This window comes from Ascaphus truei, chromosome 4 (genome assembly GCF_040206685.1).
Source record: "Ascaphus truei isolate aAscTru1 chromosome 4, aAscTru1.hap1, whole genome shotgun sequence".
Classification (NCBI taxonomy): Eukaryota; Metazoa; Chordata; class Amphibia; order Anura; family Ascaphidae; genus Ascaphus; species Ascaphus truei.
This window is the reverse complement of record NC_134486.1, coordinates 301,429,010-301,441,780: the sequence shown is the minus strand read 5'-3', so window position 1 is coordinate 301,441,780 and position 12,771 is coordinate 301,429,010. Positions and strand designations below refer to the sequence as shown.

At 39.9% G+C, this 12,771-nt stretch overlaps 1 protein-coding gene across 3 annotated transcripts in view; it reads left to right on the top strand.

The window, feature by feature from the left end:
* Positions 1-12,771, top strand: part of TBC1D32 (TBC1 domain family member 32) — a 335,208-nt gene that overhangs the window by 125,398 nt on the left and 197,039 nt on the right. For all 3 annotated transcript variants that reach the window (XM_075597756.1, XM_075597753.1, XM_075597754.1), the window contains 2 exons: positions 10,098-10,236; positions 11,994-12,081. In XM_075597756.1, coding sequence (XP_075453871.1) covers positions 10,098-10,236; positions 11,994-12,081 — 227 coding nt within the window. The remainder of the gene's footprint in view (positions 1-10,097; positions 10,237-11,993; positions 12,082-12,771) is intronic.

Sequence of the window (12,771 nt, the reverse complement as noted above, 5' to 3'; positions counted from 1 at the left end):
CGTATATAAGTTTTTCTGGATGTGCACTGAGCTTTATCTGTGTTTTATGTTATGTCTCTGGTTTTAAATACATATTGCCATGCTCAGTAGCACTCCTCTGTGAAACTTATATGCTTATATATATGTTGTGGGTATTTTGGGGGTTCAATTTGAGCTTGTAGGTGTTCTGTATGTTTTATAATTCTTGTGCAGCTAGTCTTGGCTGTTTTGGAGGGTGGCAACCTCCTATCCAATTGAAGCTCACTCCCTCCCACATTTAAATGGTTAAAAGCTCACTCCATGGCATCTCCAACTATCAGGGGAACTTGCCTGCATGCAGTGTGATTGTGACAAATCTATGACAGAGTGCTTTTCCTGGTAATGTACAGGTTAATAAAAGCTTCAATCAAACTTAGAACTTTTGCAACTTATATTGACAGATTTATTATAAATCATTCTTCCTGGCAATGCACAGGTTATTAAGAATTTATATTAGTGTAGGGACCCTTGAAACGTGGTCTGCCGTGAAGTTTGGCTCAAGGGCTTATAACAATTTGGCCAAAATGTTAAACTAAAAGACCATTTTATTTATTAGTTATTTATACATGTATATTTAGGCACTGTACCGTATATAAGTTTTTCTGGATGTGCACTGAGCTTTATCTGTGTTTTATGTTATGTCTCTGGTTTTAAATACATATTGCCATGCTCAGTAGCACTCCTCTGTGAAACTTATATGCTTATATATATGTTGTGGGTATTTTGGGGGTTCAATTTGAGCTTGTAGGTGTTCTGTATGTTTTATAATTCTTGTGCAGCTAGTCTTGGCTGTTTTGGAGGGTGGCAACCTCCTATCCAATTGAAGCTCACTCCCTCCCACATTTAAATGGTTAAAAGCTCACTCCATGGCATCTCCAACTATCAGGGGAACTTGCCTGCATGCAGTGTGATTGTGACAAATCTATGACAGAGTGCTTTTCCTGGTAATGTACAGGTTAATAAAAGCTTCAATCAAACTTAGAACTTTTGCAACTTATATTGACAGATTTATTATAAATCATTCTTCCTGGCAATGCACAGGTTATTAAGAATTTATATTAGTGTAGGGACCCTTGAAACGTGGTCTGCCGTGAAGTTTGGCTCAAGGGCTTATAACAATTTGGCCAAAATGTTAAACTAAAAGACCATTTTATTTATTAGTTATTTATACATGTATATTTAGGCACTGTACCGTATATAAGTTTTTCTGGATGTGCACTGAGCTTTATCTGTGTTTTATGTTACTGCACCGACACACTTTATTCGAGCAAATACCCAGTATGTACCTGGCAGATACCTGGAATGCGCCGCTCCTCACCTCTAACAAGCCCCGTTGCGTTTGCCTTCCCAGCCTGGGTTCATGCCTGGCTGACGGGCGGCTGATCTTTTAAATGATAATGATTAGGATTTAATAGGCTGCAATGCTTCGCGTGTCTACCAGATGGCATAAATTCATGAATTGTAATGCAGTGTATATATATATACTGTGCAGTATTGCAGCCAGCGGGAATAAAATGCTTCAATCCCTGCCTGGAAAATACCTCAATGCACTCGGGCAGAAAACAGTCACAAACCTCAATACACCCGGGTATACCCGAATTCGTGGGACTAGCCGAGCTCGAATAAAGTGTGTCGCCAGTGTATGTCTCTGGTTTTAGTTAAAGGACATCAGGAGGCACACGGATGCAGTGGGAACTTACAATCAAGCCCCAGAAATCAGGCAATGGAAATAGAGCTTAGTCTGTGTCCGTTGTGGGAGATGTAACCTGTATGCGTAGTGACTGCTGCAGGGGGGTCAGGCTGCACCGGCGCTTCCTCCACTGTCAGCCTCCGCAGAACTTCCGGGTTTGATTCTCTCCACCAGTTTTCCGCACCACGTGACTGCGTCACACTGCGGGCACAGCAAGCTTCTATAGAACAGGAACCAGAGACTCAACGCAAGTAAACTTCTGCGTTTCGCTATCGGCTTCCTCAGGAGTCTTTGGTGCCTGTTAGTGGCTGGCCTGCTCGATATACAGAGGCACAGCCAATCAGGAGTCATGTATGACGTCATCCTTCCAATCATCTGCCTGCATCGTTTCCACCAATGGTGGTATGAATTGCTCGATTCTGCACCTATCATCCTCCAGAGGGGCGGGACTAATGTCCGTTGGCAACATAAACAATACAATAATTTTAATGGGAGAATAAACAGATATGTGTTCCCTTAAACTCTGGGAAACGGACAACAATAAAAGCAGTAAAAAAACATTAAAGAACTAACAGCATTAAAAGACTTTGTGGGTTAAGACCCACAGCAGTGGCTTGAGTGCCAACTTGAAGGGGAAGTTTAAAACCTATTATGCTCCAAAGGTCAGAGCTTGCATACGTCATAATTATGCAGACATAATAATAATTTTAATAAAACACAATATATGATCACTATAAAGAGAATAATAGAAAACACACTACATAAAAATGGTCATTAAAAGACTAGAGGAGTTAAAGCCAGCAACAATCAAATGTCAAACTTGGGGAAAAGGGGGTGGCAGTATGAACAAGGGGCATGGTGACAAAATATCATATATAACTATATACAGTAGACATAATTAACCAGCCAAAAAAAAACATTTTATAAAAATCATTTCATAAAAAACTTTAACTCCTCTAGTCTTTTAATGACCATTTTTATGTAGCGTGTTTTCTATTATTCTCTTTATAGCTATCTGTTTACATTTGTTTTCATCCACTGTGTATGTCCCCATTCCCGGTTGTATCATTTTTTCACCTTACAGGATTGCACTATCATTTGTGTTATTACTTTGAGGAGGCAGTGAGATCCAAACAGGTGGGTAGGTAGGAGATCTGGAGTGACGGGCAGCAGTAAGACACAGAGGGACGGTTGAGTAGGAATGAGATTTGGGGGGCAGGGAAGCAGGTACATCAGAAGACGTGGGTAGTAGTGAGATCTAGAGGTGGGAGGGGGGAGGAGGGTGGCTAGGAGAAGGTTTGGAGGAGTGACCCAGCCTTCTGGTTGAGCAGGAGAAGCCCTTTTCATTGGTAAACCGGGAGGAGGAAGTGTGGGGAGGGTCTGCATGTTGGTAAAAAAATGTTATTATTAAAATAATGAAAAATCCCCAAGTGTTGCCTATTATAGTAATAATTCCCTCAGGACAGGGTTTTATCTGACCGGTTTTGTCTCGGGTCTTATATTCTTTCACCGTGGGGGTTAATGGCTAGGTAATGCCCTGTCCTTCTGGATAATTAATGAATGTCTGAAATTGTGAAGAATCAGCATGCAGCATTTCAATAATGCCCCTTTGTTTAGCCTTTAATTTCATTTAGATGGTACTAAAAGGGTACACATCACTTTATGAAATGACAATTCATGGAAAATGCAAAAATTGGGGATCTGAACAGAAAATAAATGACAACATAAGGCAAAGGGAGACTACCCCAAAGAGCTTACAACCTAAGTGGTATATTGGGGGACCTATTTGGAGGTACAGAGGCGTGTAGAGCCTTAAAGGAAAGGAGAAGACTTTTGTAGTTTATTTAGAGATTACTAGGAAGCCTGTAGAGCGATTTTAGGTCAGACGTAGATACAGTACAGTACGAGTCTAGAAGAGCATGAGAGGATTTGAGCAGCAGCATTTTGAATATAGAGGTGTGAGGCAGGGAGGCCAGATAGAAGAATGCTGCAGTAACAAGCAAATACATTAGTGTGTCGTAATTTTAATAAAACTTGCCAAGTTATATTACTGGAAGTACCCTAAATAGCTTTTAAAAAAAAAAAAGGTAGGGTGAATCACAGATTTTCATTTATTTCAAGTTGCTTTTGCATTTACAATGAAACAGAGTCTGCAGAGTATATGGCTGAATTCATTAGTAATAAAAATAGAAACGTTCGTTCTTACCTTGAGGGAACCTGCTTGAAAAAGTAGCAACAGTATGTCGTCCTGATAAATAACTGTTTTTGAAATCTCATTATTGAATCTCTTCTAAAATTAATTATTAATGCAAGTAATTTTTTTTTTTTTTACATTTCCTTAGCAGAATTAAACCCTAAAGGACCAAAGCAAAAGCAATAAGTAATGTTGTTACATCAACTACATACAGTACTAAGTGTTTTTTTTGCATGTAAACCTTTGGAGTGTGTGTGTATACACACACATACATACTGTATATATATATTTTTATTTATATATATATACACACACATAATAATAGCATGTTCTTGTGTGTGTGTGTGTGTGTGTGTATATGTGTTATATATATATATATATATATATATATATATATATATAACACAAACAAAGAGTAGCGCTAAAGTGTGTAGTGAAATATAGTGTTAATGAGCATATGTGCATAAATGTGATAAATAACAATGCTTTAAAATAATCAGATAATATGTGTAACACCAAAATAAAAAAGAAAACCAAACACTTGAAATAGAGATGAAAAGTCCAGATCAGGAACCAGTCTGTATGGGGAGGTAAAGCTTCTTGAAATGATCTTGCCAGATCACAGGAATCTACCAATAACAAAAAGACAGAAGCGCCAGCTCCATAGCATAATACTGTAAAATTGAAGGATTCTTTAATGAAACAGAGAATGGTCACCAGGACCTATACTCACAATGTGGGTAAAAACACAATTGTTGGAGACAATCTGTAAACAGCAGCGGTCAGCGCAGATGGATATAACAGACAGGTAACCAGGGCCAATGGGTAGTGAAGTGGTTAATCAATGATGAAAAACAGTCCACAGCATGCCTCTTTGGTGTGAGAATGTTAATAACACCAAAGTCAAAATCCCACCAGCCAGTAGAGCCTGTATCACACTGGACTATCAGAAGCAGCAGCCAGATGGAAGAAATGCTGTGAATCAAGAGACTTCACAGCATTGGCGGAGCCACGAGGGGTAGGAGATGAGGTAGCTGTGGGTATGTAGCAACTCCGAATAGCAGCACACAGCAAATTCTAGCCTGGCCTGGCTCCGCCTGTCATAAGCACGTCACCGCGTGCTGACGTCACACGCCAACACGTTTCGTCACGATCAGTGACTTTCTCAAGGATAGACTGTAGCAATAGATGCCAGTCTATACAGTATAGTGCCATGATGAGCTGTCTAAAGTGCAAACAGGCTGCAAACTGTCAGTGTGTGATTGTAAAGAGTCCCAAGGTAATAAGAACATTAAATAATGAAATAAAAACGGGATAATAATAAGAAATACAGATATGATGATGAACAGACAATAACCACACACATATATAACAATGTATGTAAATGTGTATGCACCTCATGATCTGGCCAAAAAATCTGAAATCCTATGCCACCATCAGACAATAAAAAGTATTTATAATTCTATATTCAGATTTGAAATGATCAGTATACAATCTGAAAGGTAGCAAAGGAACAGAAAATAGGCCAAAAAATGAGGTGTGGGCTGTAAGGAGAAGACCTCAGTAATACCAACATAATTGTAGAAATAGAAACCAACCTACAGCAATGAGTAGCAGAACTAAAGAAGGATACTAAATTAAAAAATCTATTATTAATATATAAATAAATTAACATATTCTAAAGTTTAAATAGTGATGACCAATAAAATATTTATATATATAAATAAAATATAAAACAGGATATGGAAGCAACGAGAAAAATGAAAGCGGGGAAGACAGATGTTTAAACAAGAATGCTCGTGTCTATGCATTCGTTGAGTCCCAGAGGAGCCAACGTGCCTAAGCAGTAAATCCAGTAGGACTCACGAATTCATAATGTTTTGAATCTGTCACCACCCAGTTTAGAACTGGGGACAGATTCAATGCCTGTAATCCTGAGACTAGAGGGGTCTTTTGAGTGTACCATAGAAAAGTGTCGAAGAACCCCCTTAATAATGGCTCGTCGATGTTCTAAAAATCTTGTACATAGAGAACGTTTAGTATGTTATTTGTATATATATATATATATATATATATATATATATATATATACACACATACATATAACTGTAATAATAATAGCATGTTCTTGTGTATGTGTATGTGTATATATATATGTGTATATGTATGTATGTGATAGAGATAGAGATAGATATATATATATATATATATATATATATATATATATATATATATAGTCAGGTATGGAGATTAGCACTCACGGTTTTGTTGCAGGAGGCAGATGCTTGTCCCATAGAGAGTATGGAGACCAGGGGATCCTGATAGCCAAAAAGAGACAGCACACTGCAGTTATGGTATCAAAAAAGTGTATTCAGTAACACAAGGCCGCCAACGTTTCGGTCCTCCCAACGGGACCTTCCTCAGGGCAGTGCGGCACTGCCCTGAGGAAGGTCCCGTTGGGAGGACCGAAACGTTGGCGGCCTTGTGTTACTGAATACACTTTTTTGATACCATACCTGCAGTGTGCTGTCTCTTTTTGGCTATCAGGATCCCCTGGTCTCCATATGTCCATATGTCTATATATATATATATCTCTCTATCAGACACACATGTAGCCAGACTTATTATCTTCGGTGCCGTAAAGGATTAATGCTGCAGGGGTCCCATTCAGGAGCATGGACCCTCGATATCTCCATCCCGACGCACTGTCTCCGGCGCCGCAGGCTTTTGCTTGTCCATCCACAAAGACAGTACATCTGTATATATATATACCATGTGTATATATTCAGGCTACTATTTTTTCCTCACAGTTGTTTCATCTTGTTAATATTCACAATGGCTCTTCTGAGCATAAATCTTACATAGAAGCAGTTTAACAAGTTTTTGTTACACAGGTTTATTACTCATACTGATTAAAATCTTTTTATGCATCTTTTTATTTCAAGAGGGCATATCATAAAAATATGTTTCTCCTTCCCCTGACATGCAGGATGGCCCATATCCAGAAGCCAATCTATTGAAACAAAACTGTTTTTCATTTCACTACAACAGTTCTCTCTCCTGTTCTCCATTGAAATTACTATTTCTACTATGCACGAGTGGAGCTCTTATTGTGATAAAAATGCTCTTTAATTTATTAAAGAATAGTCGATAAAACAGATACACCGAGTACATGTTTATCAGAACTACTTTTGATTTGAGAAGTCATTGTAAATCAGCAGACAATCTTCGGTGGCATGGAATGTTGTGTTTATGTAAATGTACAGTAATGTATAGTAAATGCCTTACTTTTGCACTCTTTGGTATTTTCTATACTTTGTATTACTTTATCAAAAAATATAGACCTTGGCTCCAAAAAATACTTTTGTGAAGTAAAAAAAAATAATTAGCTTACAGATTGCACTTCCAATGCCAGCACAGAAATATTTCGATGGAAATTACAACATAGATAAAACAGGAAATTACTTTTCTAGCAGTGCAGAAATGTTGATGTTATAGATATCTAATTTAAACCTTTATTGAATATGCTAATAGTGTTAGTCATATTATTGCAGAATTGAGACTTGTCCAGTAACGGTAACCAATGAATCTTACGGTCTGTCAGGTCAGTACTATATTTTAAAACAATGTGTTGCCTGCTTTCAGCATCTATCATGTCTAACTATAAATTTATTATTTCACATATGGAACACTTGATTCATTCAGGGACCTTACTCAGTTGACTGAGATGCCAGTTTTTGGATGATCGTGTTTAGATTGGCCTCATTGGACCTTAATAAATAAGGCCCTAATTTTGTAGTTCTCATGGGAAAAAGAGGTTTCCCATTTGATACATTTATTTTTCCTCTTTTGTCGCTGCATCTTTTATCATTCATCTATATTCTAGTTTGTATGAATGTGTTTATACTTTAATGATAATACATATCTGTACCGCATTCATAAGTACTATAGCAAAAGAAAAAGTCCCTTCATAAATTAAGAGGGTGCAAATCAAGTGATCAAGTCTACCCATGAATCACCAGGGGCAGGGCCGCCGAAAGGGGGGGACAGTCGATACTGGTGTCCCGGGCCCGGTGGCGGCAGGGGGCCGGTGGCCGGATAAAGCAGTTGCCGGTGGAAGAAGAGGCCTGCAGGCCTCTATCTCTGTCCCACGCCGGACCCTCTGACATCATTGTGCGACAGGCCTCTCTGACATCGGCATGCCGGATGTGAGCTTTGCCCAGCTTCCGGCGCACGGCGCCATGAGTGGTCGGGCAGGCACACGCTGAAGTCAGAGAGTCCGGCGTGGGACAGAGATAGAGGAAGAGGCCTGCAGGTGGGGAGAGCCTGGGCCCACCGCCAACATCTTTGTCTGGCGGCAGGGCCCCCCGGCAGTCACAGTCACCAACCCGGGCAGTCATGCAGCCCGCCCCCAGCAGCCCCCTCCTCGGCAGTGATCCCCCTCTCCGGCTGTTGCCCCTCTCTTCTCCCCCTGGCAGTGAATGGGCCCGGCCTGACCATCAGCAAGGTAAGTCTATTTTTATAATATGTACTGTTTTTTTTAATACATACTGGGTGAGTTGGAGTCTTTTTAATGTGTATTATGGGAGTGTTTTTTTTACTCTGTGTTGGCGGAGCGGGGGGCTTTTTCCTGTGTATTGGGGAAGTGGGGGCTTTTTACTGTGTATTGGGGGTTTTGTACTGTGTATAAGGGGGATTGAGAGAGAGTGGGGTAAACGACAGAAGGTGGGGCGTGAGAGAGGAGGGGGGTGTGTGAGAGGAGAGGGGGGAGGGAGGGAGTGAGGAAAAGAGGGAGTAAGGCCGCGATCAGAGTGCTGGCGTCGCGATGGAGAGTGCTAGCGCCGCCCTTGCGCGTGGTCGTCTCCCGCGCAATGTGTGAACATCCCTACTGTTTGGCTTCAGGAGATTAGGGAGGCATTCGTGGGCATGGCTGGGGGGGCGTGGCGAACACGTCACAGAGCTGGTTCGCCCTCATTGGCTGAACCAGCTTATGTGACGCTGACATCACGCGACTGCAGCCTGTAATCTCAAAATCACTTGTATCCCCAAGCTTCAGCCGCATCGACGCATTACAGCACCGCTAGGAGCCGCAACTACCACGCTACCTTCCATAGACTACCATGGATGAGTCCCTAACGTGCGCGCACACCTAAGCGAACGCACACGTCGCGATGCTGGCACCCTGAGCACGGCCTAAGAGTGAGACGCAGGAGGAGAGATATACATGCGGGGAGGGGAGTGAGGGAGGAAGAGGGAGTGAGACGGAGGGGAAATACATGGGAAGAGGGTGGCAAATAGAGGGGGCTTGTGAGGTGTGAAATGAAGGGGGGCGGGGCGGGGGGGGCATGAAGTAACTCTATTCCTGGGCTCTGGGAAATCTGTCTGCGGCCGTGACCAAGGGTCTAAATCTTCAGGAACACTATAGTTAGCAGCAAAAGAGATTAGTTACCTTATTAGCGGAAACATTTTGGTCCCGCAGGCCATTAATCAGAGTGGATAATAACTAATTTTGCTAACCACTGTCTACAATAGTGTTAAACACCGATGTGCTTGCCATGTGTTGATGCTCACCATATGAATGACAGAGTGACTTAATGATGTAAAAGTAATAACACTCTGCCTTTGTTTAGAGTTGTTAACTCTTTCTCTGCAGATGGTCTTGCAACACATTATACTGAAGGGTTCAAGGTGCTTTCACTTGATTGGAGCTCACATGGCACACATCCCATGCTATTGTTTCTATCCATGTTTTGTTTCATCTTTCCTCATGTAGTGATTATAGGGCACTGTTTGAAATTGTTATTGTAAGGACCTGGTAAATGGGTTTATCTTAACATTTAGTAGTTTTTTTTGTATGTTTTGGACGAAAGATCTATAGTACTGCTACTAAATGATCCATATTTACTATATTTACTATATTTTAAAGATCTATCAATAAGTACATAAAAATGTATTTGATAATTAGTTGGCTGTATTGGATGAGCATTGACATTGTCAGTGTTCGGTGGTTCATGTTTAATAATGTCCTATACTGGTGTCTGTGCTTGGTAGAAGAAATGTTTTGTTCAGTTTAAAACTTGTTTTTTTTTTTAGCAATGAAGTGAAGCATTTTATCTAATAATTCTTTCCAAACTAAATTAGGGAGAGAGGTGTGGGTGTATATTCAGTGATTTTATCTTATTTATTTTCCATTAGAATGGTGTGGGAGGAATCTTTATTAGACAACTTGTTGAATTTTGCCGCAACTCCAAAAGGACTATTGCTACTTCAACAAACTGGAGCCATTAATGAATGCATGGCATACATGTTCAGCCGATTTATAAAAAAACTGCAGGTAGGCAACAACAGAAATCAGTGATTGGACACTGATCTCTTATTAAGCTACAACAAGTAATAACATATTGCAAATATTACTTTAAAAAATATATATGTTTTGGTTTATTTACTCAAAGCATCTGATCTTTTTAATGACTACATGACCAGTTCCTTTTCCTAAAAGCTGACGAGGTGTAAAACATGTTAGTTCCTCATCTTGATGGTGATTCGTGGTGTTCTGTTAAGTCATATTGTTTTGCTATGTCATATGTATGTACACAGTATACGTTATTTACATATTGCCACTAAAAAGAGAATAGAAAGCTCCCTGGGAGGATATCATTACATCTGTTGGGAAACTTGACTTTGCTGCTGGGAACCTGGGCTCGTTGAGCGTGCTCAGAGAGGGTGTGTGTGGAACCATATCTTGTATGCATGTACGGTATATCTTTATTTATATAGCACCATTAATGTACATAGCGCTTCACAGCAGTAACAGCACGTGACATAATAATATAAATAATAAATAACACATAATGGGAAGAAGAGCTTCAGACATAAAAGTGGCACCTAGAAAGAACCCACAATCTAAGTGGTATGTAGGAGGAATGTACAGAGACAGTAGGATGGTGTTCTGGTACGTGCATCTGCAAAGGGATCCAGGTCGATGTATGAGGTGTAAAATATCAGCCACAGAGCTACTCGTATACTTTGATAAGGAGATGTGTTTTAATCTTGCTTTTTTGCTGCTGCACAATGATCTTATCATGACGCATGGCAATGGTGTGCTGCTGGTTGGGGATGTTTTTTGGGGAGGAGTAGGGGCTTTATTGTTTGCCACATTTGTGGGTACTGTTTAAGGAAGTTTGGGGGCCCTGGTGCTTCAGGCAGCATCTGCTATCTTCTATCCATAGTTGGTACCCCGAAATGTCAAGTGACTGTCTCACTGCTTCAAGTAGTTGCCACGCTGTCTATTTAGTTTTTATATATATATTTTTGTTTTCCTTATATTGCTTCTTTACAGTATGCTTCTTTACTGTTAATGTGAATTATATATGATACTACTTTTGAGTGTAGTGTGTTATTTTTTGGTAGTTATATATCGCCAAACGTACACTGCGCTTTACCAAAATTAAAACATGTCAAGAAAAATAAGTGTCATGCACTGGGCATAAGAGTTGCAAAGGAAAACCCTGCACCGAAGCGCTTACAATCTATGTAATATATTGGGTGACTTGCAGGCACCGTAGACGCAAAAGTGCATTTATGAGAAGTGCATGTTACTGTGGTCAAATACATCTAGAGTCACTATTTAAGGCATCTATCAAATGTTTCTGAATAATGCTACGGGGTGAAAGCATTCTCATTCCGTTTACATCCTGCTTAAAAACTCAATTGAAACCTTGCACAGCCAGCTTACCAATGTTTATTGAAATATGATTAAACTATAATGGGCCACAAAGAGTCATAAAATTCCTTACGGCGCCATAAAACACGGGAATGGGCCATAAGGTGTCTTGTAACTTAGCATTGCTTAGTAAATATGTCCCATGACAAATAATGTATATCTTATTTTCGCTCCTTCACTATGTAAAGGAGCCAAAAGCTGCATTAGTACACTGCACAGCATTTATTTTGAACCCTTTTAGGGAAGCCCTTAACACCGGAAATATAAGAGCGAATATGTGACATTTACAAATCTAGTTGGTATTACAGTAAGCACCTAATGTTGTGATTTTATATTTATAAATCTATGTTTAATTGGTTTTATTGCAGGTGAGCAGATGCGAGAAGTTTGGTTACGGTGTAATGGTTACACAAGTGGCTGCAACAGCTTCAGGAGCATTAGCCCTGCAAAAATCTGGTAAATCTGGGTGAATGTGGGAACTACAGTACCATGAACATCGTTTGTAACAATGCCCAATTTTTCAAACTGTATGTCGGTTCAACTTTGCTAGAACCAGAAAAAACCCAGGTGGCGCTGTACGTTCAGTGATTGCAATCAGTGATTCATTGGGATTCATTTTGGGCTGAAAAAAATGTCAGCCCCCACAAGTGTAAAACACAAATAGTGATGCTGATGAGTGAATAAATATTAAGAGGCTAAGAGTAATGCCCCCAAAAATTGCAAAAACAAAATGGGTAGATACAATAATCCTCCACTCAAACCCTTTGAAAGAGACAATGGGAAATTGTCTCTGATTCTAACAAATTCTCCAAAAACAGGGGAGCGGGGGACTGTACTGTATCCACGGAGAAAAGGAAACTACATAAAGCAATATTGTGTATGCAAGGTGAAATCCACACAGTATAGTGTTCTCCAAATGTTATACTCACAATGGAGTTGTGTAATCAAGCATATCAAAAATCGGTGACAATTCTGTAGATGTGGTGTCAGGAAATCCAAGTGGACTAGAAATAACGCAGACAGTCTATTGTACACAAATACACTTTATAGTATAAAAATAACCCTCTATTCAATGCTTACATAAAATACTGTAGTCCTCTCCTGACGAATCTGCATGCTACAGTGAAATGCTTAGGGGTCTATTCT